Raw genomic sequence first — 24,742 nt, forward strand, 5'->3', positions numbered from 1 at the left:
CTTCACACCTACTCGTCTGTTTATATAGTGCTGCAGGTAAGAAGGCGAAGCGCCAGGATTTTTACACCAGGCGGACACCCGCTCGCACTCGCTGCGTGGTGGACCGCAGAGACCGAACAGTAACTCTGAAAGGTGGGGCCGCTACACGCTGAGAAATTGAATCGTTTCTCGACAACGAGCTCAGGGAAGGTGTTTTTTAGACCTTCGGCGCTCCGAAGTTTAAGAGACTTTTTTCACGGATCAAGCTCGTTACGAAAAACGATCTAGCACCGCGAAAGGGGCTACTGTTGGGCCTGTGCTTCGTCGCCGAAGGTCTTCTAGGAAGAAGCGGCCTTCGGCTGAAGCTGTTTGTATAAGATGGCCGAAGGTCCCTCTTCATGAAGCTTCAGTATTACAAACCGACTTAAAGATAGAATGACCTTTTAGTCCATAAAGGTCTGAGTCAATGTTGTAAACTTTTATAAGGGGCATACTTGTAATCCCTCACAGGCTGCGCCCTGTGCCTATAAATAGTGAACAATATTCCCTTACTGTTCACGGATTTCTAGTAACTGCAATCGCATATTCTGGAATTCAGCCTTTTGTCAAGGCAGAGGTATTATTGTATTCAATGATTGGATATATTAAGAAAATATAATATAATTCGTCCATGACTTGTTTATCTCTTTTGTACCTTTTATTTTATGTCATCTTGCAATATCTATTGAAATCTTAGTACGAAGATCTAAACTTCGTAATTTTACTCTCATCAACCTTCGTCCAAGACCCATTATCCTCAAGGGAATAATGTTTCAGGGACGAAGGACGTTGACATTTAACATTTTATGTTGCCTTGTTCTTAATTCATAGCACTTGAGAACGAGTCTCCAACAGTACTATTGTTCATAATTTGCTTGTAATATGATTTTTATCAACTATAAATCCATCGATAAAACGAATTAATACTTGTTATGATGCTATATTCCAAATCAAGTAAGTATCTGAATGTGAATCTGAATTCGAACTATCCGTTTTGTATTCGTATCCGGTAGTATTCGTATTCAAATTAAAATATAGTAAATAGTGATATTCGGATTTGTTTTCATGCATATCCGATCCGAATCCATCCCTACACTCGGGTCAGGTTAAATGTCAGATCCTGCATCGTTTGGTATGACTCGTGCCTTCTGATTGGATGGGCCGGGTCGGAGGCTTTTTCAGAATTGGATCGGGTTTTTTTGATTTTCGATCATATTGAGTAAAAAAATCATGGGTCATTCCTGATACATAGATTTTTACTAGTAAAAAAAATATGGTTCATATCTGACCGTCGCATTGTTAGGTCGAACTAGATCGGGTTTTTTAGGTGTATCGATCGGATGACCATGACTAGGTCTATCCTCACCTTCTCGCCTCTTGCTCCCGTCTCTGTGAGTATGACCAAGAATATGAACCACGTCACCGCCGGTCCTTCTCAAGGAAAGAAAAAGGCCACGACCAAGGCAATACGTGTTTTTTTTTTCAAGCGTGCTAAACACGCACCGGAAACTCCCAAAGCTCCGGGAAAGCAAATGTCCGCCGTTTATTTACGCACACCAACAGCGCGTGAGAAAACACAAACAGCATGAATCAAAGTGCAAAATCCTCAAAGAAAGCAGATTTCGAAACCGTTTCAAATTATACACAAGAAAATGAGGCAAAAAATAAAGAGAGATAAGTATCGAATAAATACCCCCAGGGCCCCACCCAGCCTCCCCTCTCTCTCCTCCCTCTCCTACGTTACAGATTTACACGTGCGCTGTCGTTGTATAGTACGCTACGCCCCGTGAAGCCGTTGGCGTCGCATCTGAGCGCTTTTACGCAGAGAATCCCTTCTTCGGCGCCCGTCACCACCCTTTTTCTCCTCCTCCCTCGCTCCTGCCTTCCCTACAAAAGCCGCGACAACCGGCGGGGACGAGGAGGAGACCGCCCGACCCCGACCCCCCCCGATTGCGCTTGCCCCCCCCCCCCCCCCCCCCCCCCCCCATCCCGTTCGGCGCATTCGCGTTCCGCCGCACCCGCGTGGAGGCCGGGCCGGAGCAGCCAGCCATGGGCGTGGATGAGGCGGGGCGCGCCGCCGGCAGGAATCTCACGCTGGCAAGCATCGGCTTCGCGGACGTCCGCGTGGGCGCTGCCGTGCCCGGGGGCGCCGGGTACAAGGACGGCCTGCTCGTCGTGGGGCTGCCCGTGCCCAAGGACGACGGCCTCGACGCCGCCGCCCGGGTCGTCCGGGACCTCGCCACCAGGCTGCCCGACGTAGGCGCCGCCGCTAGGGTGAGTAACTGCTCTGCTCTGGTCTGCAGATCTCGGCTTCGTGCTTGGTATTATGATCTGGAATCTGGATGGATGGGGCGTGTTATGAGTGTGACGGTGGCTTAGTCAGTTTTAACTGACCATGTGGGTGTGGATTGGATTGGTTTGGGCACACCGCAGACGGGGCACAGACGCGGGACCTTTGCTTTGCCGTTCAGAGCGTGGGTGCCTGTTTGCTGAATTGCTCGCATGAGGATAGGATTTGTGGGCGATTGGGATTTTTTGAAATCAGCCTTGCTGTAAAGGCAATACTTTTATTGTTATTATTATTCATTCATTCATTCATTGTTGTGACCTGATGCATATCTGTGGATGATTCAATCGGCAAACGGCCCCTCGTGCTTGAAGGTTGTTGTTGTTGCTCCGATCTAGTAACTGTTTGCTGCAGAGGTTTCAGACTACCACACTTATTAGATCTATTAAAATATTGCAACCAACATGTTGGTAGCTTACTTCGAATCCTTATCCAGGGATCTTCGTATACAGATATATCAAAGTCACCTCATTATCTATTTCAATAGTAGTTGATTAGCTGGCTGTTTAACAGTTGGTGGTTGTTGGCAAGTTCGGTACTGGCTTGCGGTCTAGGCGGGCATCCCAAACTGTTGCTTTGTAACTCGTTGAGATGAAATGTATAGTTAATTCAGATCGGTGTTTTCTTTTTGTCCATATAGATCAGATGAGGTCAAGGAATTCTACTGGTAAGATTATGTTGGTGTGTGCATGGGTCCCATTGCCATCTGCCTCGTGTCCCATGCCTGCTGGATGTTTTTTTGTACTTATCTTAGGTAGATATTTCTTCAGAAATAGACCTGGTGCTGACTGCTGACCGGTTGAAAGCTATAGATGCACTGTAGGCGTAGGAAGCTTCCGACAGATGCTGCCGTTTTGTATCATTAGCTATTTTTCAATTTCATTGAAGCAAGTAGCTGTTTTGGGTGCTGATTGCTTCCACAATTTTATTTCCACCACGTTTGTGTGATATGTTCCTTCCAAAAAAGACAATATATTTTGTCCTTCAGAAGTCAGAACTCAGTATTTTTCCTTGTTTTAAACTTTTTATGCATCTACCATGTATACCTGTCTTTTAGTTAAGTCACCTTGTTTTTCCTTTCCCTGTCCACTTCCAACTTCCAAGTTGGACTAATATTGATAAGCAACTACAATCCAACCTTCCCAGCTTTTTGTGATGTTGCCTAGGAACTTTCATGCCACCAGCTAGGCAACCGCAACCCAATGAGCTGCAGTGTAAATGTGTAATCATTAGTCATTCACAGTTTTGTTCACTTGGTCAGAGTTACGGACTGAGGATGTTTCCTAAAGAAAGAAAATAGTGCAATTTGGATTAGGTTTTGACAAAATGCATGAAGTAATAGGTTCATAATAGCTTTGGTCAGCATTCACCAAGTTACCTGGGAATGCACAAGTGCCTATGTCTTACTAATAAAACGACAAGTGATGTTCATTAGCTTTGTTGCTTTCATTGTAAATCAAAAGGAATAATAATGATGATAGCTGTATATTGTATGTGAGTTTATTTTTTCCATCTTCTCTATTGCATTTTCTACCCCGATAAACACTTGCAGATGCTTAGGATTATTTCAGAGTTGGAACTTCTTGAAAATAGAGTTCCTTATGAGTTTTCAAATATTGCTAATTGCTGAAGGAGTTATGAGACATTGATCTAAGACTTGTATCTAATGCAGACTTTTCTGAGGAATAGAGAAGTTGCAGAATTCGTGAGTGGAGCATTGGCTGGTGCAATGACTAAGGCTGTTCTTGCTCCCTTAGAAACTATCAGGTAGTTGTCATATTTTGCTCTCCAGATTTGTCTATTCATAATCCTAAGTTTGGTGTCTTGCTATTTCAAAATATATTAGTTTGGATGCATGAGAAAGTTCCTAGAAGGGCAAGCCCGGTGCAGTTGTGAGAGCTGTCTCACTAAGTTACTAGGTCACGGATTTGAAGTAGCTTCTCCGTATTTGCAAGGGGAGGGTTGTCTTGGTTTATCCTTTCCCCCACACGACACTCATGTGGGAACCTCTGGCACTGGGTCTGCATGATAAAGTTCGTCGCCCACACTAGGAAATGAGTTTGTTTACAATTTTTAATGATCTGGCAAAGCCCCTACTGAAATTTATTGACAAAAGAAAAGAGAGAAATCGAGTTTGAACCAACAACAAAAACAATGAGGTCCCAGACCTCATAGCACCGAGTATCAGGAGGCAAAGAAAGAAAGAGAGACACTCCAGAGGAAGGAACAAAAACAACAGGAGGAACTAAAGAAACTACAGAGGAGGGTTCTGATCTTCTTTTAACTCTGCCGATTATATTATGATGGTACTAATATATATCTTTCAATGAAGTGATACCCACTTGCTATTCTAACTGCAGTAATTTACTACACCAAGCACACTTAGCTAAATAATATACAATTATTTTGCTGTATGTTGCCATTGATTCAGATAAATATCAAAAGTGCTCTTTCTACTTATAAAAGAGTATCTACAAGTAATCTGATATGCTTTGATCAATTTCAGGACAAGAATGGTTGTAGGGGTAGGATCAAAACATATTTTTGGTAGCTTTGTGGAGATTGTTGAACATAATGGCTGGCAAGGACTCTGGGCAGGTAATACAATAAATATGCTCCGGATTATCCCAACTCAAGCAATTGAGCTCGGGACATTTGAATGTGTCAAAAGGAGTATGGCCTCGGCACAAGAGAAATGGAAAGAGGAAGGATGCCCAAAGATACAACTCGGCGATTTGAAAATTCAGTTGCCATTTCACTTACTATCGCCGATTGCGATTGGAGGTGCGGCAGCTGGAATAGCTAGCACTTTGGTGTGTCATCCTCTTGAGGTTCTTAAGGTACTTCAGAGCTAAATCCGCATCTTGAATATCTGTGGGCACTATTCATGGAATGTTAGGTTCATTTTCCTTACTTTCTTTTTGGGGTCTGGTTTATATTTCTGACTTCTATTGCCTATTCCAAATAAATGGCAAACCAGCAAACTTCACAGAAATTTGTGAGGCCTCTTATTTAGTTAATCGATTACTTTTTGCTGTTCTTCGTGTCGCAGGATCGCATGACTGTCAACCGTGAGGCTTATCCTAGTATTGCCATTGCCTTCAGCAAGATCTACCGAACTGATGGCATTGGTGGTCTTTATGCTGGCCTCTGCCCAACGTTGGTTGGCATGCTTCCATATAGCACATGCTACTATTTCATGTACGAGACCATCAAGACTAACTACTGCCGTGCGCACAAAAAGAAATCTTTGAGCCGTCCTGAGCTGCTGGTTATCGGGGCTCTTTCAGGTTAGATTCAGTTGCACGTAAAGTGTTACTTCGTTTCAATTTGTTAGCCAATATGCAATTCACCAAACTTCTTGAAACAGACTAGGAAGTGTGTTATATTCCACGTCGGCTGTCCTGTCTCACAGTTGTTTGAATTTGAACCTTCTAGGTCTAACTGCAAGCACGATCAGCTTCCCTCTTGAAGTGGCAAGGAAGCGCCTTATGGTAGGATCCCTGCAAGGGAAGTGCCCACCCCACATGATCGCGGCGTTAGCCGAGGTGATCCAAGAGGAGGGTGCCAAGGGGCTTTTCCGAGGATGGGCGGCGAGCTCCCTGAAGGTCATGCCAACGTCCGGTGTCACCTGGATGTTTTACGAGGCATGGAAGGACCTTCTTTTGAGTTCACGGCTCCATGCGTAGCAGGAGCTTGAAGAAGTCGGGCTCTTGCATTGTCACAGAATAAATTTGTTGCGCTGTGTCGGATTTTCAACATTTTTTTCTTCTTAAAAAGTCGCACACATGCCAACCATTTAGGAGAGAAGAAGGCCATCTTGTGCTGGTTGCACCCTTGATTAGCAGCACTAGCCAATTGGCCTTCGCTGACCTGGGATTATCTAACTACTAGCAACTCTGAGCAGACTCAACCTGGACTGGGTATGCATTGGCCCCAGGCATCGTTGTTGCGAAATTTGTCTACTAATGAAAAACAAGGACTATTCATGAACCTTTTGTCACTGAATGTTGCATGTTTTGTATGTGTGGGGCATTTATCCGGTTCTTAATGAGTCTCAATGTTACACAATATTATACATCTACTGGTCCAAAAACGAGTGTTGTTGTGGGAAATGTGCAAATAGACTTTGTTCTAATTTCTCATACGAGAACTATATTAGCATTTGTGTATGCTACACCCTCAGTGTTCCAATTATAGTTCAGTTATGTTTTGTACTAAGTCAAACTTATCAAGAGTTAGTCAAGTTTTAGAAAAATATGTGCCAGCATCTACAAGTTTGAAAAGATGCACTAGCAGGACATATTTCATGGAGTGGTTAACAAAAAAGGTATTGTAGACGTTGAAGCATTTCATGGAGAGGTATTGTTTGACTACTAAGACACATGTTACTGTTACTCTATAATACAAGAAGTCCTGGCTGTCAAGTAAATCAGACCAAATTTGCTTTGGTTGCATTATTTTCGTGCCAGCTATTTGCTGCAAAATTCCAGAACCTTGTGTATCGAACCACAGTTGTACATCTCCAAATTACTACTAGTACTCTGCAACAACGCGGTGCAATCTCCAAAGATGGGCATTTGTCCTAAGTGGCCGCTAAGCTCCAAGATTTTTGCTTTTACAAAGCTTCGTCGCAACCAATGGTGAGAGAGACATGCAGTGGCTACACAAGGCAGGCGCGCGACAGTCGTGAGAGAGGCATCGTCACACGCGTGTTTACCTCAGGCTCAAACACCGGCCGGCCGCCGGCCATGTGCCCCGACGCGTCAACGCCGGCGACCAAAGATGCCGATGCCGGCACCGACACCACTATTGTTCTTGCGAAGCTTCATGCTTCGCGAGCCGCCATCGTCTCGGTGCTTTCCGCCGCGGCTGAGGCTGAGGTCGAAATCGACGCCATCGGTGACCGCCTTGATGAGCTCCTGTCCAGCGCCTCGCCGTCGTCCTCCCACCACCTCCAGTCCCAAGCCGTGGCGGCACGCGCGCTGAGCGCGCGCATCGACCGCGCCGTCGCGCCGGCCGATCCCCTCCTCGCGGAGTTCCGCCGCGTGTCCGCGCTCGCCGAGGACGCCGCGCCACCGGCCAACCCGGGCGACGCCGAAAGCGCGGTGGCGTTCGTCGACCGCGTGGACCAGCTGCGGGACGCCATCGAGGAGGTGGTGGCGCGCGGCGAAGAGGCCGTCCGGAGGGTGGAGGAGGCGGTCGGCTTCCTAGGCAGGACCAAGGCAGCCGGCCGAGGCCGCGTCCGGAGGCTGACCGAGGCCGCCGCGGCGCTGCGCGCGGTGTACGAGACGGAAGCCGAGGAGATGCGCTTCGAGGGCCCGCTGGACGATGCTCTCCTCGGCCTCCAGGAGCTCTTCGAGGCGCTGCTCCTCAGGCTGAAGCACCCGGCGCCCGTGGACGACGACGTCGCCGGCGCCGAGGATGACACGGCCGGGCACGAGCTGGGCACTGACGACGAAGTGGAGGCCGCCGCAAGGATGGCCAAAACGCTCGCCGCCAACGACTGTTTGGACATCTGCCTTGACATCTACGTCAAGGTGATTCGTTTTCTCTAACCTCTACTACAGCTAGCCTTGTCGTGACAGACAGTTGCGATGTGAGTAACCGAAATAACTGTGGGGTGACGTCACTCAGACGAGGTACAGGAGAGCAGCCAAGGCGATGATGCGGCTCAACCCGGCGTACCTCAAGTCGTACACGCCGGAGGAGATCGACGCAATGGAGTGGGAGTCGCTGGAGTCGGCCATGGCGCTATGGAGCCCGCATTTCCACGTGGCTATCGCCTCCGTGCTCGCCGCGGAGAGCCGGCTCTGCGAGCGCGTGCTCGAGCCCCTGCCGCCGGCGGTCTGGCCCGAGTGCTTTGCGAAGATCGCCGCCCGCATCGTCGCGGCGTTCTTCCGCTTCGCGGACGGCGTGGCCGCCGCGGCGCGCGAGCCGCAGAGGCTGTTCAAGCTGCTCGACATGCTCGACGCGGTGGTCCGGGAGCGGGAGCGCCTGGACGAGCTCTTCTCCAGCGGGTCGGCCACGCTGGTCGCCATCCGCGAGCGCACGCGCGAGGTGGAGCGCGCGCTGGGGCGCACCGCGGCCGGCGTGTTCTTCGAGTTCGGTCTCCGCATCGAGACGCTTTACGTCACCGGCGCCGGTGCCGACGCCGGGCACGTGCCCAAGGTCGTGCGGTACGCCGTGAACTACCTCAAGTGCCTAGCGTCCGACGACTACCGCGCGCTCATGGACACCGCGCTGCGCGCGGATCTAGAGCGCGGCGACGAGGAGGACGCGGGCGAAGGCGGCGACCGCGCCCCGCTCGCCGAGGCGGCGGCGAGCGTGCTGGAGGCGCTGCACCGGCACGTCGAGGCGGCGCGCCGGGTATGCCCGGACACGGTGGCGTCGCACGTCATGGCCATGAACGCGTACTGGTACATCTACATGCGCGCCCGGGGCACGGAGCTGGCGAAGCTGGTGGGCGAGGACACCATGCGGCGCCGGTACAAGGCGGCGGCCGAGGAGGCGGCGTGGGAGTACCAGGACGCGGTGTGGACCCCGCTGGTCCGGCTCATCAGCGGCAGCAGCTCCGGGGCGCCGAAGACCTGGCCGCCGGACGATGCGCAGGAGAAGGCGGCGGCGTTCGCTGGCAAGCTCGAGGAGCGGGTGAGGCGGCACGGGGCCGAGTACAAGATACCGGACGGCGACCTCCGGGGACAGATCAAGATCGCGGCGGCCAAGGCGGTGCGCGGCGCGTACGCCGGGTTCTTGAAGGCAAACGACAAGGCCCTGGCTGGCTGCCGGAAACAACTGCTGCCGCTGGACATCATCGAGGGAATGGTTGGGCGCGTGTTCGACGAAATGAGCGATGGAACCGCCGGCAGCGTCGGCCGGGCGAGGAGCCGGCGGGAGTCCAGGAGCAGCGGCAATCTGGAGGGCTTCTTCGGCGTCTAAAAATAGCGAAATGCATGCTTCAGTTCTGTTATTGCAAAAAACGTTGTGTTAAATCTTCAAAGCCAATTGGATCTATCAAAATCTATTTTATCGCAGTATGTACTTGAAACTAGATAAATTTAAAAGGTTGGAAATATATTTCTGAAATTTGTATTACTATTATATTTATTGTTGGCCGAAGTTAAACTAGGGGCTAAATTTGTATGGATCCACCCAACTATAGAGATAATTAAAAAATGACAAAGAGAAAGAGTCTTCTACCAAAAGGAGGCTCTCTAATAAGCTCTTACTAAAAAAGAGGGAGGAGCTCCTAAAAAAACAGCAGCCAGGAGACAAAAAAAATGAGCTTCTACCGACTCATCTCCCATATTTTTCTCTTCGTCGACGATGAAAGCTACAAGAAAAGCTATATTTCCAATCAAATATGTTGTTTTTTTCTAGAGCTATTTCTAAAAATAAAGAGGGAGTTGTTTTCTTAGAGAATCAAGAGAGGGCTGAAACTGGCAGAGGAAGAGTCTTACCAATTGGGACCTAATTTTCACTCTCTAAATTATCATTTGGAGCACCGTTTGCATAAAAATCACTTTTTATATATTTTCAATCTCCAATAGTCTTTTTATATCTGGAGAGTCATTCATATTTTCTATATATAGCTAGCGAGAAATCCGGAATAGAAGGTGTCTATATTTAGATAGCTATTTAGATAAGCTATTTTAAGTTTTTTTACAAAAAAACTCTATTCATATAGAATAGGAAGAATATAAAAGCGACTCTTGGAGTTACTCTAATTAGGTATAACATAAAAATATAATTAATGAAAAATGATAATCTAAAATTATCATAAAAAGTTAGAATATTATTTTATTATCATAAACAATATTATTTTATTATATAAATTTGATTGAATTTGAGATATTTTGACTTTCTAAAAAAGTTAGAATAATATAATTTATGGTAGAGATGGTAGCTAATAACTATCCGCTAAAAGCTGAATAGTAGGTAACACGTTAGCCAGCTAACTATTGATTGTGTATCTAATATTATGACATATAAGTAGATTTCATACTATGACACATCAGTTTTATCTGTATCCAATTTTATGACACGTTAGTAGATTTCATAATTTGTAATATTGTGATACATCAATAGATTTGTTGATTTGGCAGTTTATTATAAAAGGAGAGATAAGGAGACTTTTTATAAAGGTTCATCGGCATAAAATCTACTTTCAGAATTAACAATGAAAAGACTGACATAACATCAACTGACAAAGCATCGTAACACTCACTGGCCTTAGCTACATGGGATCCATACACAGTCCGTAATTTTTCTGTTGACATTAAAAGAAAATATGATATTTTTATAAAATAGACAGTTCAATCCCAGCAGACATTTTGTAAAAAAAAAAAATAGCGCAGCTCATCTCCATGCCCGCTTACAAAGGTGCACAACCTTTCCTTTTTCATCAAATCGGCAGATGGTCCCATGGCCATGTAGAAAACGCAACTTGAACTGAACGAGAGATATCACACGTAATCAGGACAACATATGAACATTCCAAGGCATAGTTAATATGTATCACATACAAAGCATAGCACTAAACTTTTTCTGCACACACCTAACCAACCACTATTATCCAGTAAACAGATACACTGATGCACACCACTACCCTTCTGTTCTAGAACCTGAAGACTATCCCTGAACAGAGTCACACCTATACAATCTTCGACGACAGCTTTGTTAGTCTGTTCTGAAGCGCCAGAGTTAGACTTGATCCGTTTTGCTTTCTTCGTCACTGACGGAATGAGCAAAAGAGCAGGACACCCTCCAGCCTATGAAGAATTAGGCGGCGGTTCGTTTCAAGAACCTGACTCGGCAGTTCCTGAAAGGGTGACAACTGAAGATTGGTCATGGCTGTGTGGCCAACAGCTTCGGAGAATCTTGGTGCAACTGCTGGTGGATGATGGAACTTACCGTCGCCACAGAGCTGCTCGACTCGGCTTACGATGTGCTTGCCGTATGTGTACTTCCTCAATGCTTGCATATGATCCTTTACGCGGCTGAGCAGAAGCTCCCGCTGATCCTCGTTGCAAGTTTCAAGTATCTTCTGGACCACGTAATTAGCATACTGGTCCTTCATCATTGCCTGATTGAATATAAAAGGTGATTAGGAAATATAAACTAACATCAACACAGGAAGAAATAAGTTTACAGAGATCCCATGTCTTGGTAATCCATAGGATTCGCAGCTCCCAGAAAGCTGGAATAGCAGAACTGAGATACTCATGGTGTTATCTGATTGGCTGTACCGAACTGAGATCAGGTCCCCATGTCCTAGCCCTACCTTCCAGAACCCCGACCCGTTTGGCAAAGAGAGGAAGGGATAATGGAGGGAACACTTTTACTACACTACCAAACAGACCAATAAATTGTTGTTGCCCTCTGTCTGCTCCACAATCCGTCTGATCAGAAGATCCCGCTCCGCAATATCACCATGTTGAAAACACTTCTCTATCACATTTGATGCATATTTATTTTGGCTCATGGTAACAACCTGCCCGGCCAATTTAGTAATAATTTGGCTCCTCTCATGAGCTTTTCCTCTTTCTAGAACATGCTGCAAAAAGAAACAGAGAACAGTAAGCTGCCAAGCGAGGCAGAGACAAATCAAGCATTGGAAGGGTCGTGGGAGAAACGGTGTCAAAGGATCCACTACATCAATTTACAAAGAAATTTTACCTGTGTAACATAGTTGCCATACTGATCCTGCGCAAGGATGCACACCCACTGTAATATCTCGTCTATTATGCACTGGCCTTGTGAGTTACCACCGCAGTGCTCCAAGATTCTCTGCACCGAATGATATTCATTGAAGAATGCACCATAATCCATCATGAAATTCTAACAGATTTTTACTGTAAAATCACCTGAATTACACGGCAGCCATATGGATGCATTGAAAGGCTAGTAACTTGTCCCTGAAAAGCAGACACTACAAAACCAATATGTTCTGTGGGGACACACTCAATGCACTTCTGTATAACGTGATTTCCATTTTGATCACGGACACATCGCATAATATGACCATCAAGCTCATGAACTAGATCTATTTTCTGGTCAAGTTCCATAACTTCCAGAGCCTACATGTTTGGAGAGAGAAGTTACTGGAAGCAATAATCAATAATGATAGATGTAGTTGCTCACATTAAGCTAGATGATATCAAGAATCACACGAGAAACTAAGTTTTAAGTTGCTTGCGCTGCATCACCAGCCCCACAGTATCATTAGCAGACTAACAGAAATGACTAAGTACATAAAAGAGGTCACTGTTTCATATCATAGCTACTTTCCCCCTCGGAATGACATAGCGATTACGAAAATATACCCCTCTAAGGCTATGACCACCAAATCGTGCATATGGCTGTGCAAAACACTGTTTTGTATTGTTTACAGAGTGGAGTTTGAAATAAGAGACAGGGATGAGTAACTAACAATGACATGAAGTGAATGGTGGATATTGTGATAGAACTCTGATGCTTTTTTGCAATAATAGAAGGGAAAAAAGTTATGTATGGAGACAGAGACTAGCAATGAAAAATATTGATCAGTAGAATATAAACTAAAAGGAATGGATCCCACAGATACTTGTGACAGTACTAAACACTACATGTTTCAAATGCTCACTCTAGTACTGCAGGTGTTTTCATAACTGTAATACTAACACTGCACATGCACTCAAATCAGAAGGACATCTCACAAATGGCACTCATTTTACAAAGACTGAAGCCATCAACAACTGGCACATGTAATTAGTACCACTGAAGACATCTAACACTTTATTCATCAGCTAATCTTAAAGCCAAGCAGCTTTTGAAGTAATTGGAGACTTCCAACTTCCAAGCATCACATGTTGATGAAAAACAAAATGATATGTACAAACAGAACTGAGAAATAGAAAGTCTTGCATAACATATTCTGTATTTCCATAATCATTACAAAAGATGTGCCTGTTACATTAAAAAAACAACAAAAGATGCGCTTGGGTCCTAACTTACCTTAGATTCTCATCTAGGTTCATAAACTCTCGAAGTGAGAATCTGGGTCCTTCAACTTTAAAATGCTTCACTTCAGGTCCAAATAGGGACCTATAGATGTCCAAACGGGCCACCCGGCACGGACCCGGTCCGAACCCGTTTCGGCCCGGTACGGATAGGGCCGGGCCAGGCACGGCCCGTTGATGCTTCGGGCCGGGTCGTGCTGGCCCACGTGCCTAGCGACATGCCCAAACCCGGCACGCACAGGGATAAATCGTGCCGGGCCGGCCCGTTCGCCCGGTGGGCCTGAACGTACCGGGCCGGCCACTGGCCCGAACCAACAGTTTAACGGGGAGTACAATCCTTGACGTAAGACATGCATGAACCCAACTTGTAACTGTTTTTTTGGGTGATTAATTCCTGCTGAGCCACCAAGACCATGTCTGCTTGTTTTGTCAAACTTGCCAGCAACTCATTTCTGTCGCCGCCTCTAGGACGTGCTTGGGCTGATGATGGTGAAAAGAACATAAACGTTGGCCGGATTTCAGAGTACAAACAGACATCACAGCGCTTGCAGAACAAATAGCCGAGTGCTCGAAACGGTCCTGCTATTATTTAGACGAACACAAACGGCGAGGACAAAAGAAAACCACCTATTGATCGGCGCAGATAGAGTCAAGCAGCTGGGCCGTCCCCTCCCCGACCTCCACGTTCTCGATCTTCAGCCGCTGCCACATCCCAGGGAACTTCCCGACGGCGGCGTACGCCTGCACCAGCGGCTCGAACACCGACGCGCCCAGATCCTTCTGCACCTTCTTCAGAGCCCCCACATACCGGTCGGGAGGCGCAGATCCTGATGTCGAGGTCGGGAGTCCAGAGCCGGACAGCCGGACACCAGAGACGGACGCTACTGCGACGGGTTGTCGAAGGAGGAGGAGTGTAAAACGGCGGTGCCGCCGCCAGAGACCGAGGCAAGACCGCGAGAGGGATAGGCGATAGGGTTTGCGAGGCTGGTCACGACGGGTTGGCGGCTGTGTGTTTGTTTGTGACTTTGTGGCCGGGGTCACGCAAATTGGGCTGGGCCTGCGCGGCAGTGCGGCCTATGGGAGTGCGAGTGGGCTGGACCTGGACGCCTAGTGAATTTGGCTTGTTAAATACGCGGGCCGTCGTCGTGCCGACCCATATATCGTGCCGGGCCGGGCCAAAGCACGTGGGCCGTCGTAGCTGCCCATACCCGGCACGCTAAACGGGCCGTGCCGGCCCGGGCCCGTAACCAACCGTGCCGGGCCGTGTTTGGACCGGGCTAAATTCGTGCCGTGCCACGGGCCAAATGGGCGGCCCGCACTGTTTGGACATCTATATAGGGACCTGGTTTCACACTTGGAGTGAACAACTTAAAATGTTCAAAGAACCTAGAGCCTCACTTCAAAAGTTTGTGAACTTAGGTGAGAATCCTGAAAAGTTTTAAGAACCTAGGTGTGCTTTGCTCTTATTACGAATTAGTCACATCTGATTTAATTATATTAAACAAAGATTGAAGAGTACCTTCTGGATTACACGGCAGCCATACATCTGAAGACTCAAAGGCAAAACGTGACCAACAAGCTTGGTGGCAAGATCCCTCCTTTGCTCACGAGTTCCATGTTCAAAAAACTGCAGTGATTATGAACTCATGTTTACTGATTACAAGTTACAACGCATAACAATGTGAGATAAAATTACTAGACATGGTATGCAACATACAAACAATACTATGGGCCATGAGATTCACCCTTGCAACAACATACCTTTTGGATCACATAATTCCCAAAAACGTCAGTCATTAATGCTGAAGCATGAGGAAGAATCTCGGCAAACACAGATGTCTTCTCTTCGGCGGTGCAGTTTTCCAACTTCTGCTGGATGAATCGGCTACCATGTTGGTCAGCACTGAGATCAAGATCCATCCAAAATTAGCATACAAACTTTTGTTTCTAAACACGGATGTTAAGACAGGATATGGACTAAACCAACAATCAACACCAAAGAACTAACCTGTATTCAACTACACGGCCTGTGATGTCAGAAAGCTCAACCATGCGCGCTCTGTTGGACTTCAACTCTTCTAAGAAAGAGCAGGTCTTTGATTCATCAAACTTCTGTCTTGCTCGCTGCCCTTGAATTCCAGGGCTACCAGTGATGTTTCTTGAGGGGGGCAGAAATCCAGCAGAGTCGTTTCTCCTAACAGGAGGCAATACTCCAGGCAATGTTTGTCCCTGAAACACTGGACTAGTAGGATAAGTCATTGGCACTCCAATGTAGGATGAAATGCCTTGATAATTTGGAACAGTCCCTCCTCTTCTGGCTGTAGGAGAATTAGGAAAGCCAGTTATTGGCAGTGGAAGCCTCTGATCAGATGGATATGCAGATGCAGCTTGAGGTATCGTGTTTTGTGAATCAAAGCTTTCAGCTAAATTCCCAACAACAGTAAATCTTGGACCCATTGTATTGTATTGATTTCCTCCAGTATACTGAAATAAAGAGGGATGCTGAAAGAAATGAATGAAGTTCGGATCGGGAATGGATGGCTGCATACCAGGCTCAAATTGTCCGTATACTTTACATGACTGCATAAAATCTGTTCCCCCTGTAAGATTCCCTGCTGGAAGAAATCCAGATGGCCTGCCACTAAAGCTTGGAGTCATAGAACTGTCAAGAGGTGTAGCAAGAGGACCTTGGGGAGCATAGCCAGCCATAAACGGTGGCAAAATAGAACCACTTACAGCATAACCCCCAGTTCCAATTGAGGTTGGAAAAGCATTAGCAGGGTGCAAATTCTGATAATAAGGGTTCCCAAAAGAATTTGGTGTATAGAAAGGTGTTGTCATACTAGGTTGTGGTAAATTTTGGTGGATGTCAGGCAACTTGAGCTGAGCATGAGACAAGTTATCAACAAAAGGTACATGAGGAGGATGGGGTCCTTGAGTAGTCAATTGAATAGGATCACCTTGGGCTGGTAAAAAGGAACCATACTGCTGCAAGACATTGTCCTGCCACCTCTGCTTGGCAGGTGAGGATGTATGGACATCCAAACTTAACTTCAAATTCTTCATAATGGAGTCCACATTATCAACTTCAGTAACAGCTGCGCCACTGCCAAGCACAACATTTCCATGTTTGGTGTCAGCAGCAGCCTTTTCTTGCTCAAAAGTTTGCGTACCAGTTTTGCTACCAGGATATGATGAACTGGAAAGGGGTGGCGATGAAAGGTCATTGTTAACATTACTTTTCAGTGGGCCTTTTGGTGTCCAAGAGTTCAAATCCGATTGCTTCAAAGCATCAAATGACAAACTCTTTAACAAATTTATGTCAGAATATACAGGCATAGAATCACCAGTGTTGCTATTTGAAGGATTAGAAGATGAACTATCAGGCGAAGAAGCAACACTCTGTTGAAACCTCTCCTAAGAAAATATTAAAAAGATTATGAGACCATTTGTGACAGTCAATAGAAAACCAAAAACATCAATTCAAACTTCATTTGTAAGTGCAAAAGGTAAAAGAATGAAGTAAGAATCAAGAAGGAACAAGCAAATACAGTAAGACTAAATCACATACTACACAAAGCTTTTTGCTAGGAGTGTGTTTTTGCTAGGAGTTTTTGGTTTCAGCTGCTGGGACAGGTCAACTTGTCTGCCTTTGCTCCTATGGTGGGAGAAGCTAAAACGACGGAATGGTGGAGCGGAATCAGTGAGCAGTTGCAGGGGATTGCTAAAAAAGGGCTCAATTCCTTGATTACCCTTGGGCTTTGGACTCTCTGGAACCATAGAAATGGGTGTGTTTTTGACAGAGTTACACCCAGTCTGGAGGGTGCTATTAGAAGAGCTGAAGAAGAAATTATTATATGGAAATTTGCGGGGGCCATACATCTTGCCCTTATTACAGCTCCCATTCCAGGTGTCCTTTAGGGCTCTAGTAGAGAGTTCAGTAGCTAACTTCATAAGGGAAGGATGTTTTTTGAGTCTAGGCTGTGGGGGCAGGTTGGCCTTGATTATTTTCTTTCTTCTCCTTTTTCTTCTTTATTTATTTTTTCTGTTGTGTTTGTATTTGTTCTAATTTTAGACCCTTCTTAATTCAATGATACGCAGCTCTCCTGCGTGTTCGAAAAAAAACATACTACACAAAGCACAAATGTTGCAACACTCCAGATCTCTTTCAAAAGTTAAACACTAATAATCTGTAGCAATTGCTTTTGGAAAGCAATTTTGTTGTACAGTTTTTACTTTTCACATAGGTTTACTAATTATAATAGCTGTTATAGTAGAATGTAAAACTAGACAATTTGATACAACAAATTCAGTGGCTTCATAATAAGGTAACCATCACACAAGTATATTGAAAAATGAAAAGTTAGGCCCTGTTTGGAACCTCTAGAGCTAATTGTTAGCTGGGTTAAGCCAGCTAATCTGCTAATGAACTAATTGTTGGCTGTGAGTTAGCTAACAATTAGCTGGGGGTGTTTAGAACCCCTACAGGTAATTCAGAGCCTTAATATCTTATTTCAAGTTCAAGCAAGTAAGGCCATAGCATTCCTGCTCATTCATATACCCCTAAAGCAAATCATAAGTTGGATATGATCAAAATATAATCCACGTCACTATGCCAATATTTTTTATAAGGTGTCAACATACCGCATGTTTCAGAACCACAATTTCTGAATTTTCTCTGGCACATATAACTACAGATTGAATTCATGCAAAAGTCCAAAGCAAAAAAAAATCGGTACATATAACAACTCTATCCGTTCTTTTTTACATGTCACATTAGTTTTGTCCTAAGTCAAACGTTGCTACCTTTGACCATCCATTTCAAAACATCCTTACAGTTTCACAATACATGAATTATATAATGTGAAAGTATTTCCTAAAGTGGATCTAAAAACATAAATCTTATGTCATGAACCTACATAGTTTTTTAAAATTAATGGACAAAGATATAAATGTTTGACTTGAGACAACTAATATGACATGTAAACAAAAACAGAGGGAGTATGAAGGTAGGATGCAATGGCTCTGACAAAAAAGGATTAAGTAATCCGTGTCGAGCACTCACCAGCATAAAATCCTGGCTCTGAAAGTTGGATGCACTGGAGACAATCTGGGCATCCTCCACTGAACTTGAATCCAATCTTGGAGATTTATCATCCTCAGGTTCTTCTTTGTGAGTTGACAACATAGATCGAGGAACGTATATTGAGCCTTTGCTGCTGTTATCTTGGGAGACCATCCTCCACTCTTTAGCCTTGCCAACACGGTTCATTAATCGGCGACTCTCCCTTGAAATAAGTGGCGGAGGGAGCCTTGGATTCAGATTCACCTTGGAGCCATAATACTCAAAATATGCTGGATCAGCACGTAGTTGCTCCTCAGATTTGGAACTGTCAGTTATGTTATCCAAGGTTGTCAAACTAGCTTCAAAGCTCCCACTCTGCTGATCAATGAGATGGCCAAGAGCAGCAAGAGATCCTTCCATGCTAGGCGGTGCGCTTCCACTACGATTTGGAACAGATTTGTTCCAGCCCCCATAAACCCCAGTGTCATTATCCACAAATCCCAAGTCTTCCCCTGATAAGGCACCTGCTGAAGAGCCAAATGCACCAAATCCCTTACTCCAGTCCCTAGCCCCCGTCCCACCAATCAATCGGAAAGCACTCTCAGTAGCCATTAGACTGCAGAGAAAGAAATTTGGTTAGTAAGTGTTCATCAAATGATAAGATATAAAAAGAGCACATTCTCTGTTACTTCCTCAAGAAGAATATTGAAGCTTAAATGTTTGCCAATGTAACAAGTAAAAAGAATCAGTGTAAAGTAAATGCTTTCTAGATTTAATGCTAGTGGTCCATGTATTCGATAAAGAGACAAGCTAACAGAAAAATATACAAGGGTAACAAAATATGCTGCTTTGTCCAGATAGTACCATACATGCAGAACTTTGACAGTATGGGGTGTCAATTTAAATATAGAAACATAGCAGTAAATCTCAATGTAAATGGCAAGTTGCAAAGTGAGCCAGTGATTTGGTCAGGCATTTGCTAGCATCTAGCGCCACAACTACAGTTGCAACAATGACTCAGATAAGGCACAAAAAGATAAGACTTTGGGTGTAATCAATTAATCATGCTCATATCCATCGAGCAGCACAAAGCCGATGTCACTGCATACCTCAGCAATTTGACACCTCCTAGTTGGTCACCTGATCTAATGGGGAAAAAATAAAAATCCAATGCAAGATCAAATGATTTAGCAATTGGACTGATTCCCCAAGAGAAAGAACACTTTTTTCCACAAACAAACCAACAATACAGTCCAAAAGCAGAAGAAAATCAGAAGAGTAAGTAAATTCAGGAACACGCACAAGCCCAATCGAAAAGCTGGAACTCAATCCTACGATTCCACCAATGGGAACCCTTAAAATTGCAACAATGCATGCATCCCTCTCGCGCGATGGCAATTTGCCAACACTCAAGTAGTCAAAATTCTCCCCCAAAAATCAAGCAAACACAAGCAAGCCAAGCATTACACCTCTGCACCGGCCAACAGAGGAGATACGAAGCACGGAGAGGGAAAGGTGTAACCTTGGCGCGTCCAAGCCAGCCGGCTGGCCCGAAACCCTAGGCGACCAAGCACCAGTGACACCTCCACCTGCAGTCATCGTGCTGAAGCTCTCCCCACAAAAAAACATCATCCCTTTCTCCATGGGCACCAACCACCTTGGCCTTATCCGCCATCTCTCTGCCAGGAGGTTTCCTTTGCTCCACCGCCACCACCGCTTTACTTTTTTTCCCTTTTTTCTACTTGCTGCAGACGACGATGGACCAGAGGGCGGATCGGTCACTTATAGAAGCCTCAAAATGGCTGTGCAGGCATGTTTGACTGGATATGACCACAGCAGCGTGCTTTGGGGATTTGGTGCAAGAGGCGATGTGCGGCAGGGATGGAATAGACAGGATCATAAAGCGTCAGTTGCGTATGCAGAGATTGGGGTGCAATTTAACCTTTCCTTTGAAAAATAAAAAGTGTTCCGGTGTTTTCTTAAGGAAGGAATAGACCTTTGAGATGGCAAAGGTCTTGCTAAAGGTCAATATAATCCATAATAAGGTCCTGTTTGGAAGCAACCTAGTTTTTAAGAAACTAGTTTTTATGATAACAGAAGGGGGAAAGAATTATGTCATTTTTGTTCTTTCATCTAGACATGCTTGTTTAGTACTGCAGATTTTATTGTTTGTAATGAGCCAAAATGAATGTTCTTCATAATAATAAGACACTGGTTATCTATTGACTAATATGCTAGTAAAACACCCTCTATTGCTTTCTCAGCTGATTATTGCAGTCTACTTTTTAGTGCAACAACAATAAGTTTATCAAGCAAATGCACTATAGATTCACTTCAAACAGTTCATGTCAGATAAGCATACAGAAAAAGAAATGTACAGAAAGGGTAATGTTACTTGGGCCTCGTAAGTAAATACTCTCCGTTCTTTTTTATTTGTCGCAGTTTAGTTCAAAAATAAACTAACGGACAAACAAATATAAATATTCGAGAAAAGAGGTAGTACCATATTCGCCAAATTTTAATGGCTCAGGACCTCAGAACAATGTAGAAACATAGCAGTAGAATCTCAATTGGTGTATGCAACTGACAAATGGACAAGCTGCCAAAGTGAGCCAGCCATTTGACATAGCATCTAGCGCCACAACTGCAGTTACATCTGAGATAAGGCAGTAAAACAACAAGATTTTGGAGTGTAATCAATCATGCACATATCCATCGAATTGAACACCGGCCTCGTCCCCTGCCTACCTCAGCAATACAACACCTCTCATTCCCCTCCACACAATATAGTGGAGGGAAAAACATTTTTTTCATACGAGTTGAAACACGAGCTAGCCGGTGGACTGGTCCCCAAGCACAAAACCAGATGAAACACCGTGAGAAAGACCAAATTGAGGAAGCCCGTAAACATTCCCGCGAGGAAGCCCCTCGCCCCCAACTCTAGAATCACAGCAACGCACGCATTCCTCTCGCGCAAAGCCAAAGGTGACTTGCCAGCACTCGAGCAGCCAAGGTTCCCGCCACAGCCCAAAATACCACCCCAAAAAAATGCAGCAGACGCAAGCGCGCAAGCAGCTCGCCGCGACACAGGTCAACCGGGGAAGTGACGCAACAGGGAGAAAGAGAGAAGGGAAAGGCGCGACCTTGCGGCCTCCGAGCAAGCCGGCCGGCAGCCCAAAACCCTAGGCGGGCGAGCAAGTCCACCAGCAGGCCTCGTCCTCCTCCGCCGGAGCTAGGCCCGCGACAAAGCCCCCCACTTTCTCGGGAGCCGGAGCCTCCAACCGCGTCGGGCGTCGGCCTTATCCACACCTTTGGGAAACACTTCTTCACTCGGGAAGCTTTTCCTTCGCTCCCACCTCTCTTCCACCTCTCCCCCGCGGACGTTTTTCCCTTTTTCTTTTGGCGAATGGCGACTCGGTGGAGAAGACGATGGCGACGGACGGTTGAATGGGTGCGTGCGGCCGTACCGATCGGGTGGTGGTTTCTAAAACCCTCGGCCTCGGACCGCCCTGCTGCCTGCTGCTGGGCTGTGGGCGACCGCCGCGGCGTGCTTTGGGGTTCGTGCCGGGTGGCGATGTGCGGCGGGGATGGAGGCGAGGCGGCGTCGCTCTGCCGTTCTGCGTGCGGGGACCTAGGCCGGCAGGGGTTCTGCGCCACTTTTGCTACGCGTACACCGGAGATTGTGGACGCGCCGCTTTAAGCCTTCCTTTGGCAAAGAGAGGTGGGGTCGTGGGGAATGTCATGAACAGTGCTGGGAATTGGGCTGGGCCGGCCAGCCCGGCCCAAGCCCATCGTGGTTCGTACCAAACGGGTTCGGGGTTAGGAAAGTCCAAATAACTTTTGGGTCATAACGTATCAGTCCGAAATGTAAAAACGGTGGCCCAGTCTAGCCCTAAACCAAGTCGTGCCTTTGTTGGGTCGTGCCGGTCCAAGCCTAGCGCGTATATCTGACCACATAAAATCAAAATATTACAACCATATAAAGTTCATAGCTTACTAAATTAAACATATTAAACAATTTTAGCATCATTTAACCATTTAAACTCTAAATATAACACCAATATAAAGTCGATATCTTATTAAATTCAAGAAATTAAACAGATTGGGCTTAATTGGGCCGTGCCGGCCCAAGCCCGGTCCATCTATGCGGACCGTGCCAGGGGGCCGACGGGCCGGAATTTGAGGCCCGACCCAGGCTCATCTTCGGGCCATGCTAGCCTGACTCATATTATTTTGTGTCGGGCCATGCTTTGGGCTCATATTTTCGGACCATGCTCGTGCTAACCCAAAAAACCCGGCCCATATTCCCATCACTAGTCATGAACCCAGATTTATGCATATGTTTTTGCTTTATATCTCATATTTATTTTTGCTTCATATCTCATAGAATTTTCGTATATGTTATCTCATTCAATTTTTTTATTTTCTTTTATTTTTCATCGATGGACCAATTTTAGATTTTTGTGGCATAGTTTCTTCTAGTATTTTCAACCACTTTTGTGCTGACTGAAAATTCTCGGTGGTAACTCATATCTCAGGCATTCATAATAGAATGAAAACAGTATACACTAAACCAATTTTTTGGCGTAATAATGTAGTAGAACCTGGCATAAGGAAAAGCATTTAGCCATAATCCACGGATGAAAAAAAAGTTTATGCCATGTATCGTGGTGTAGTTTTCATAGGTGAGCATGTATGGCTTAGGTCATGTTTGGAAGCAATCTAGTTTTTAAGAAACAATTTATATTTTTTAACTAGGATAGGTCAGCTTATTGGTTTTTAATAAACTGATAATCTAATTTCTATAAACTGAGTCATAAATCGGTATGTTTTGAACCACATCAATTTATATAAACCAGTTTTAAAAAAACTGGGTGCTTCCAAACTGGAACTTAGCTTACGTCTTTGACCATTATTTTGTCACGAATATATATGGAATCTTTGGTCTACTGATTAGAGGGTGTTTGTTTCTTTAGTCACTCTTATGAACTTTACCAAGTAGCAACTAAACTTTAGGCCATAAAATTTCTATTTGGAAGAACTCATTTACGCCTTGTTTATTTTCCTTCATGATTATATAATTTAGTTTATGAATTATATAAGCACCTAATGATATGTTCATAGATTATTATAATCTAGATATTTAGATTATATAATCCATTTATTAACATGTGTTATTTGTTTGTCTCTTAAATGTTAGATTATACTCTCTCTATGTTTTTTATTTGACGTTTTGTAGTTTGTTTTTGTACTTCAAATATAAATAATAGAGGTATTATCTCTACAACTATTAAGAACCAAATGTAGACTGCCCCCGCCCTGCAACCGCCGCTCCGCTGCCCGCCGCTTCTCCCACACGCCGCCCTGCAACTGCCTCCCGCTTCTCCCGCAAGCCACCTCCCGCATCCCCCGCCGCGAAACCCCCGCCGCCCACACGCACGCCAGCCGCCGCGATGCACGCACGCGCCAAACACTCCCCCCGCGCTCGCCCGTTTGGAAGACGCTTTATTGAATCATCATGATGCCGACGATGCAAGCGTAGCGATTGCCAAACTTATGAGGTGGGTACTCGCTTCAGATTAGAGCCGCAGCCACAGTTTGATTACTACGAAACGCAGCTTTTTACTCGCTTGCTGATATGAAACTCTTGTTTATTTCCCAGGTTGTCGTACTTACTGACTCGGCTGCATGTGTAAGGAAATTCAAACGTATCTTTGAGCAAACATGCTGAGTTCGATTGGAGTTCGTTGACCAAGCAGGCAACCTTGGATTTCGCTTTGTAATGGATATTATAAAAAAACATCCAAAAAAAGAGGGCAGTCATTTCTGAATTTTATCTTTTTGCTGAATGTTCAAGTCATTAGAAGGAAGCAGTCCCAATCGTGCCACTTCCACTTGGAAGCTAGCATTTTCTATCCGGGTTGGTAGCTGATTGGTGGTTGTGACCAAACTTGACTATACTCAACACCGGTGATCCTCGTTTGCTGCAGCATCTCTAGCATTTCGTTTTTCCAGCCCCGAGAAATGCTCTATTGCTTTGTAATTGAAGAGTGGAGAAATGTTAATCTCGATCTTTAGTGCTGCTCGCCTGCTATGGCGCGTGGAACTAAGTTCAGTTAAACCCAGCTATGGGTATTCTTTACCATGAAATATTTCATCTCTTTTATTGAGATTGAGAGAACATACGTACACCTCTCATCAGCTTTGTTGATGGAATGTTCTATGTTTCGTCGGGACGGTTAAGAGTAGAACTGTAGAAGATCCTTTTCGGTTGTACGACTCACGTAACACAAACACGGTATTTGTCTAGAA

The 24,742-nt window shown here is 45.4% G+C and overlaps 3 protein-coding genes and 1 long non-coding RNA gene across 19 annotated transcripts; 3 read left to right on the top strand and 1 right to left on the bottom strand.

The window, feature by feature from the left end:
• The first annotated feature begins 1,820 nt into the window (after positions 1 to 1,820).
• LOC103642440 (probable mitochondrial adenine nucleotide transporter BTL1) lies at positions 1,821 to 6,416 on the top strand. The gene is made up of 5 exons (XM_008665715.3): positions 1,821 to 2,292; positions 4,038 to 4,132; positions 4,872 to 5,205; positions 5,418 to 5,655; positions 5,804 to 6,416. Exons 1-5 carry the CDS (start codon positions 2,068 to 2,070, stop codon positions 6,052 to 6,054), a joined length of 1,143 nt encoding a protein of 380 aa, XP_008663937.1. The 5' UTR covers positions 1,821 to 2,067; the 3' UTR covers positions 6,055 to 6,416.
• Positions 6,417 to 6,528: 112 nt separating this feature from the next.
• On the top strand, positions 6,529 to 9,446 carry LOC118476096 (exocyst complex component EXO70I). The gene is made up of 2 exons (XM_035964206.1): positions 6,529 to 7,905; positions 8,003 to 9,446. The coding sequence occupies exons 1-2, from the start codon at positions 7,006 to 7,008 to the stop codon at positions 9,302 to 9,304; spliced, it is 2,202 nt and encodes a 733-aa protein (XP_035820099.1). The 5' UTR covers positions 6,529 to 7,005; the 3' UTR covers positions 9,305 to 9,446.
• A 1,365-nt stretch (positions 9,447 to 10,811) lies between these two features.
• On the bottom strand, positions 10,812 to 22,143 carry LOC100193145 (uncharacterized). Of its 16 annotated transcripts, none has more exons than XM_035960590.1 (11): positions 21,574 to 22,092; positions 20,934 to 21,074; positions 18,431 to 19,046; positions 15,374 to 16,782; positions 15,127 to 15,268; positions 14,885 to 14,992; positions 12,232 to 12,444; positions 12,044 to 12,154; positions 11,727 to 11,921; positions 11,279 to 11,450; positions 10,812 to 11,186 (listed from the first exon to the last, which is right to left on the bottom strand). In XM_035960590.1, exons 3-11 carry the CDS (start codon positions 19,040 to 19,042, stop codon positions 11,164 to 11,166), a joined length of 2,985 nt encoding a protein of 994 aa, XP_035816483.1. In that variant the 5' UTR covers positions 19,043 to 19,046; positions 20,934 to 21,074; positions 21,574 to 22,092; the 3' UTR covers positions 10,812 to 11,163. The 16 variants fall into 16 exon arrangements, 15 of the variants coding, with proteins under 15 accessions (XP_035816483.1, XP_035816461.1, XP_035816412.1 ...); XM_035960568.1 differs by having other exon boundaries at positions 10,812 to 11,201; XM_035960519.1 differs by having other exon boundaries at positions 10,812 to 11,201; positions 11,718 to 11,921.
• Positions 22,144 to 23,445: 1,302 nt separating this feature from the next.
• On the top strand, positions 23,446 to 24,575 carry LOC103642450 (uncharacterized). The gene is made up of 2 exons (XR_560735.3): positions 23,446 to 23,991; positions 24,093 to 24,575. It is a non-coding gene; the product is annotated as an uncharacterized lncRNA (long non-coding RNA).
• Positions 24,576 to 24,742: the final 167 nt, after the last annotated feature.

Source organism: Zea mays, chromosome 1 (genome assembly GCF_902167145.1).
Source record: "Zea mays cultivar B73 chromosome 1, Zm-B73-REFERENCE-NAM-5.0, whole genome shotgun sequence".
Lineage (NCBI taxonomy): Eukaryota > Viridiplantae > Streptophyta > Magnoliopsida > Poales > Poaceae > Zea > Zea mays.

Excerpts from the sequence above, each read along its gene's own strand:
- LOC103642440 (XM_008665715.3), top strand. The coding sequence starts at position 2,068 with ATGGGCGTGGATGAGGCGGGGCGCGCCGCCGGCAGGAATCTCACGCTG. Across the intron at positions 2,293-4,037 it reads ACGTAGGCGCCGCCGCTAGG|ACTTTTCTGAGGAATAGAGA; the intron begins GTGAGTAACTGC and ends TATCTAATGCAG. Across the intron at positions 5,206-5,417 it reads ATCCTCTTGAGGTTCTTAAG|GATCGCATGACTGTCAACCG; the intron begins GTACTTCAGAGC and ends TTCGTGTCGCAG.
- LOC118476096 (XM_035964206.1), top strand. The coding sequence starts at position 7,006 with ATGGTGAGAGAGACATGCAGTGGCTACACAAGGCAGGCGCGCGACAGT. Across the intron at positions 7,906-8,002 it reads GCCTTGACATCTACGTCAAG|ACGAGGTACAGGAGAGCAGC; the intron begins GTGATTCGTTTT and ends GACGTCACTCAG.
- LOC100193145 (XM_035960433.1), bottom strand. The coding sequence starts at position 20,074 with ATGGAGAAAGGGATGATGTTTTTTTGTGGGGAGAGCTTCAGCACGATG. Across the intron at positions 16,783-18,430 it reads AGAGCCAGGATTTTATGCTG|GAGAGGTTTCAACAGAGTGT; the intron begins GTGAGTGCTCGA and ends ATATTTTCTTAG. Across the intron at positions 12,155-12,231 it reads ATGGCTGCCGTGTAATTCAG|AGAATCTTGGAGCACTGCGG; the intron begins GTGATTTTACAG and ends CATTCGGTGCAG.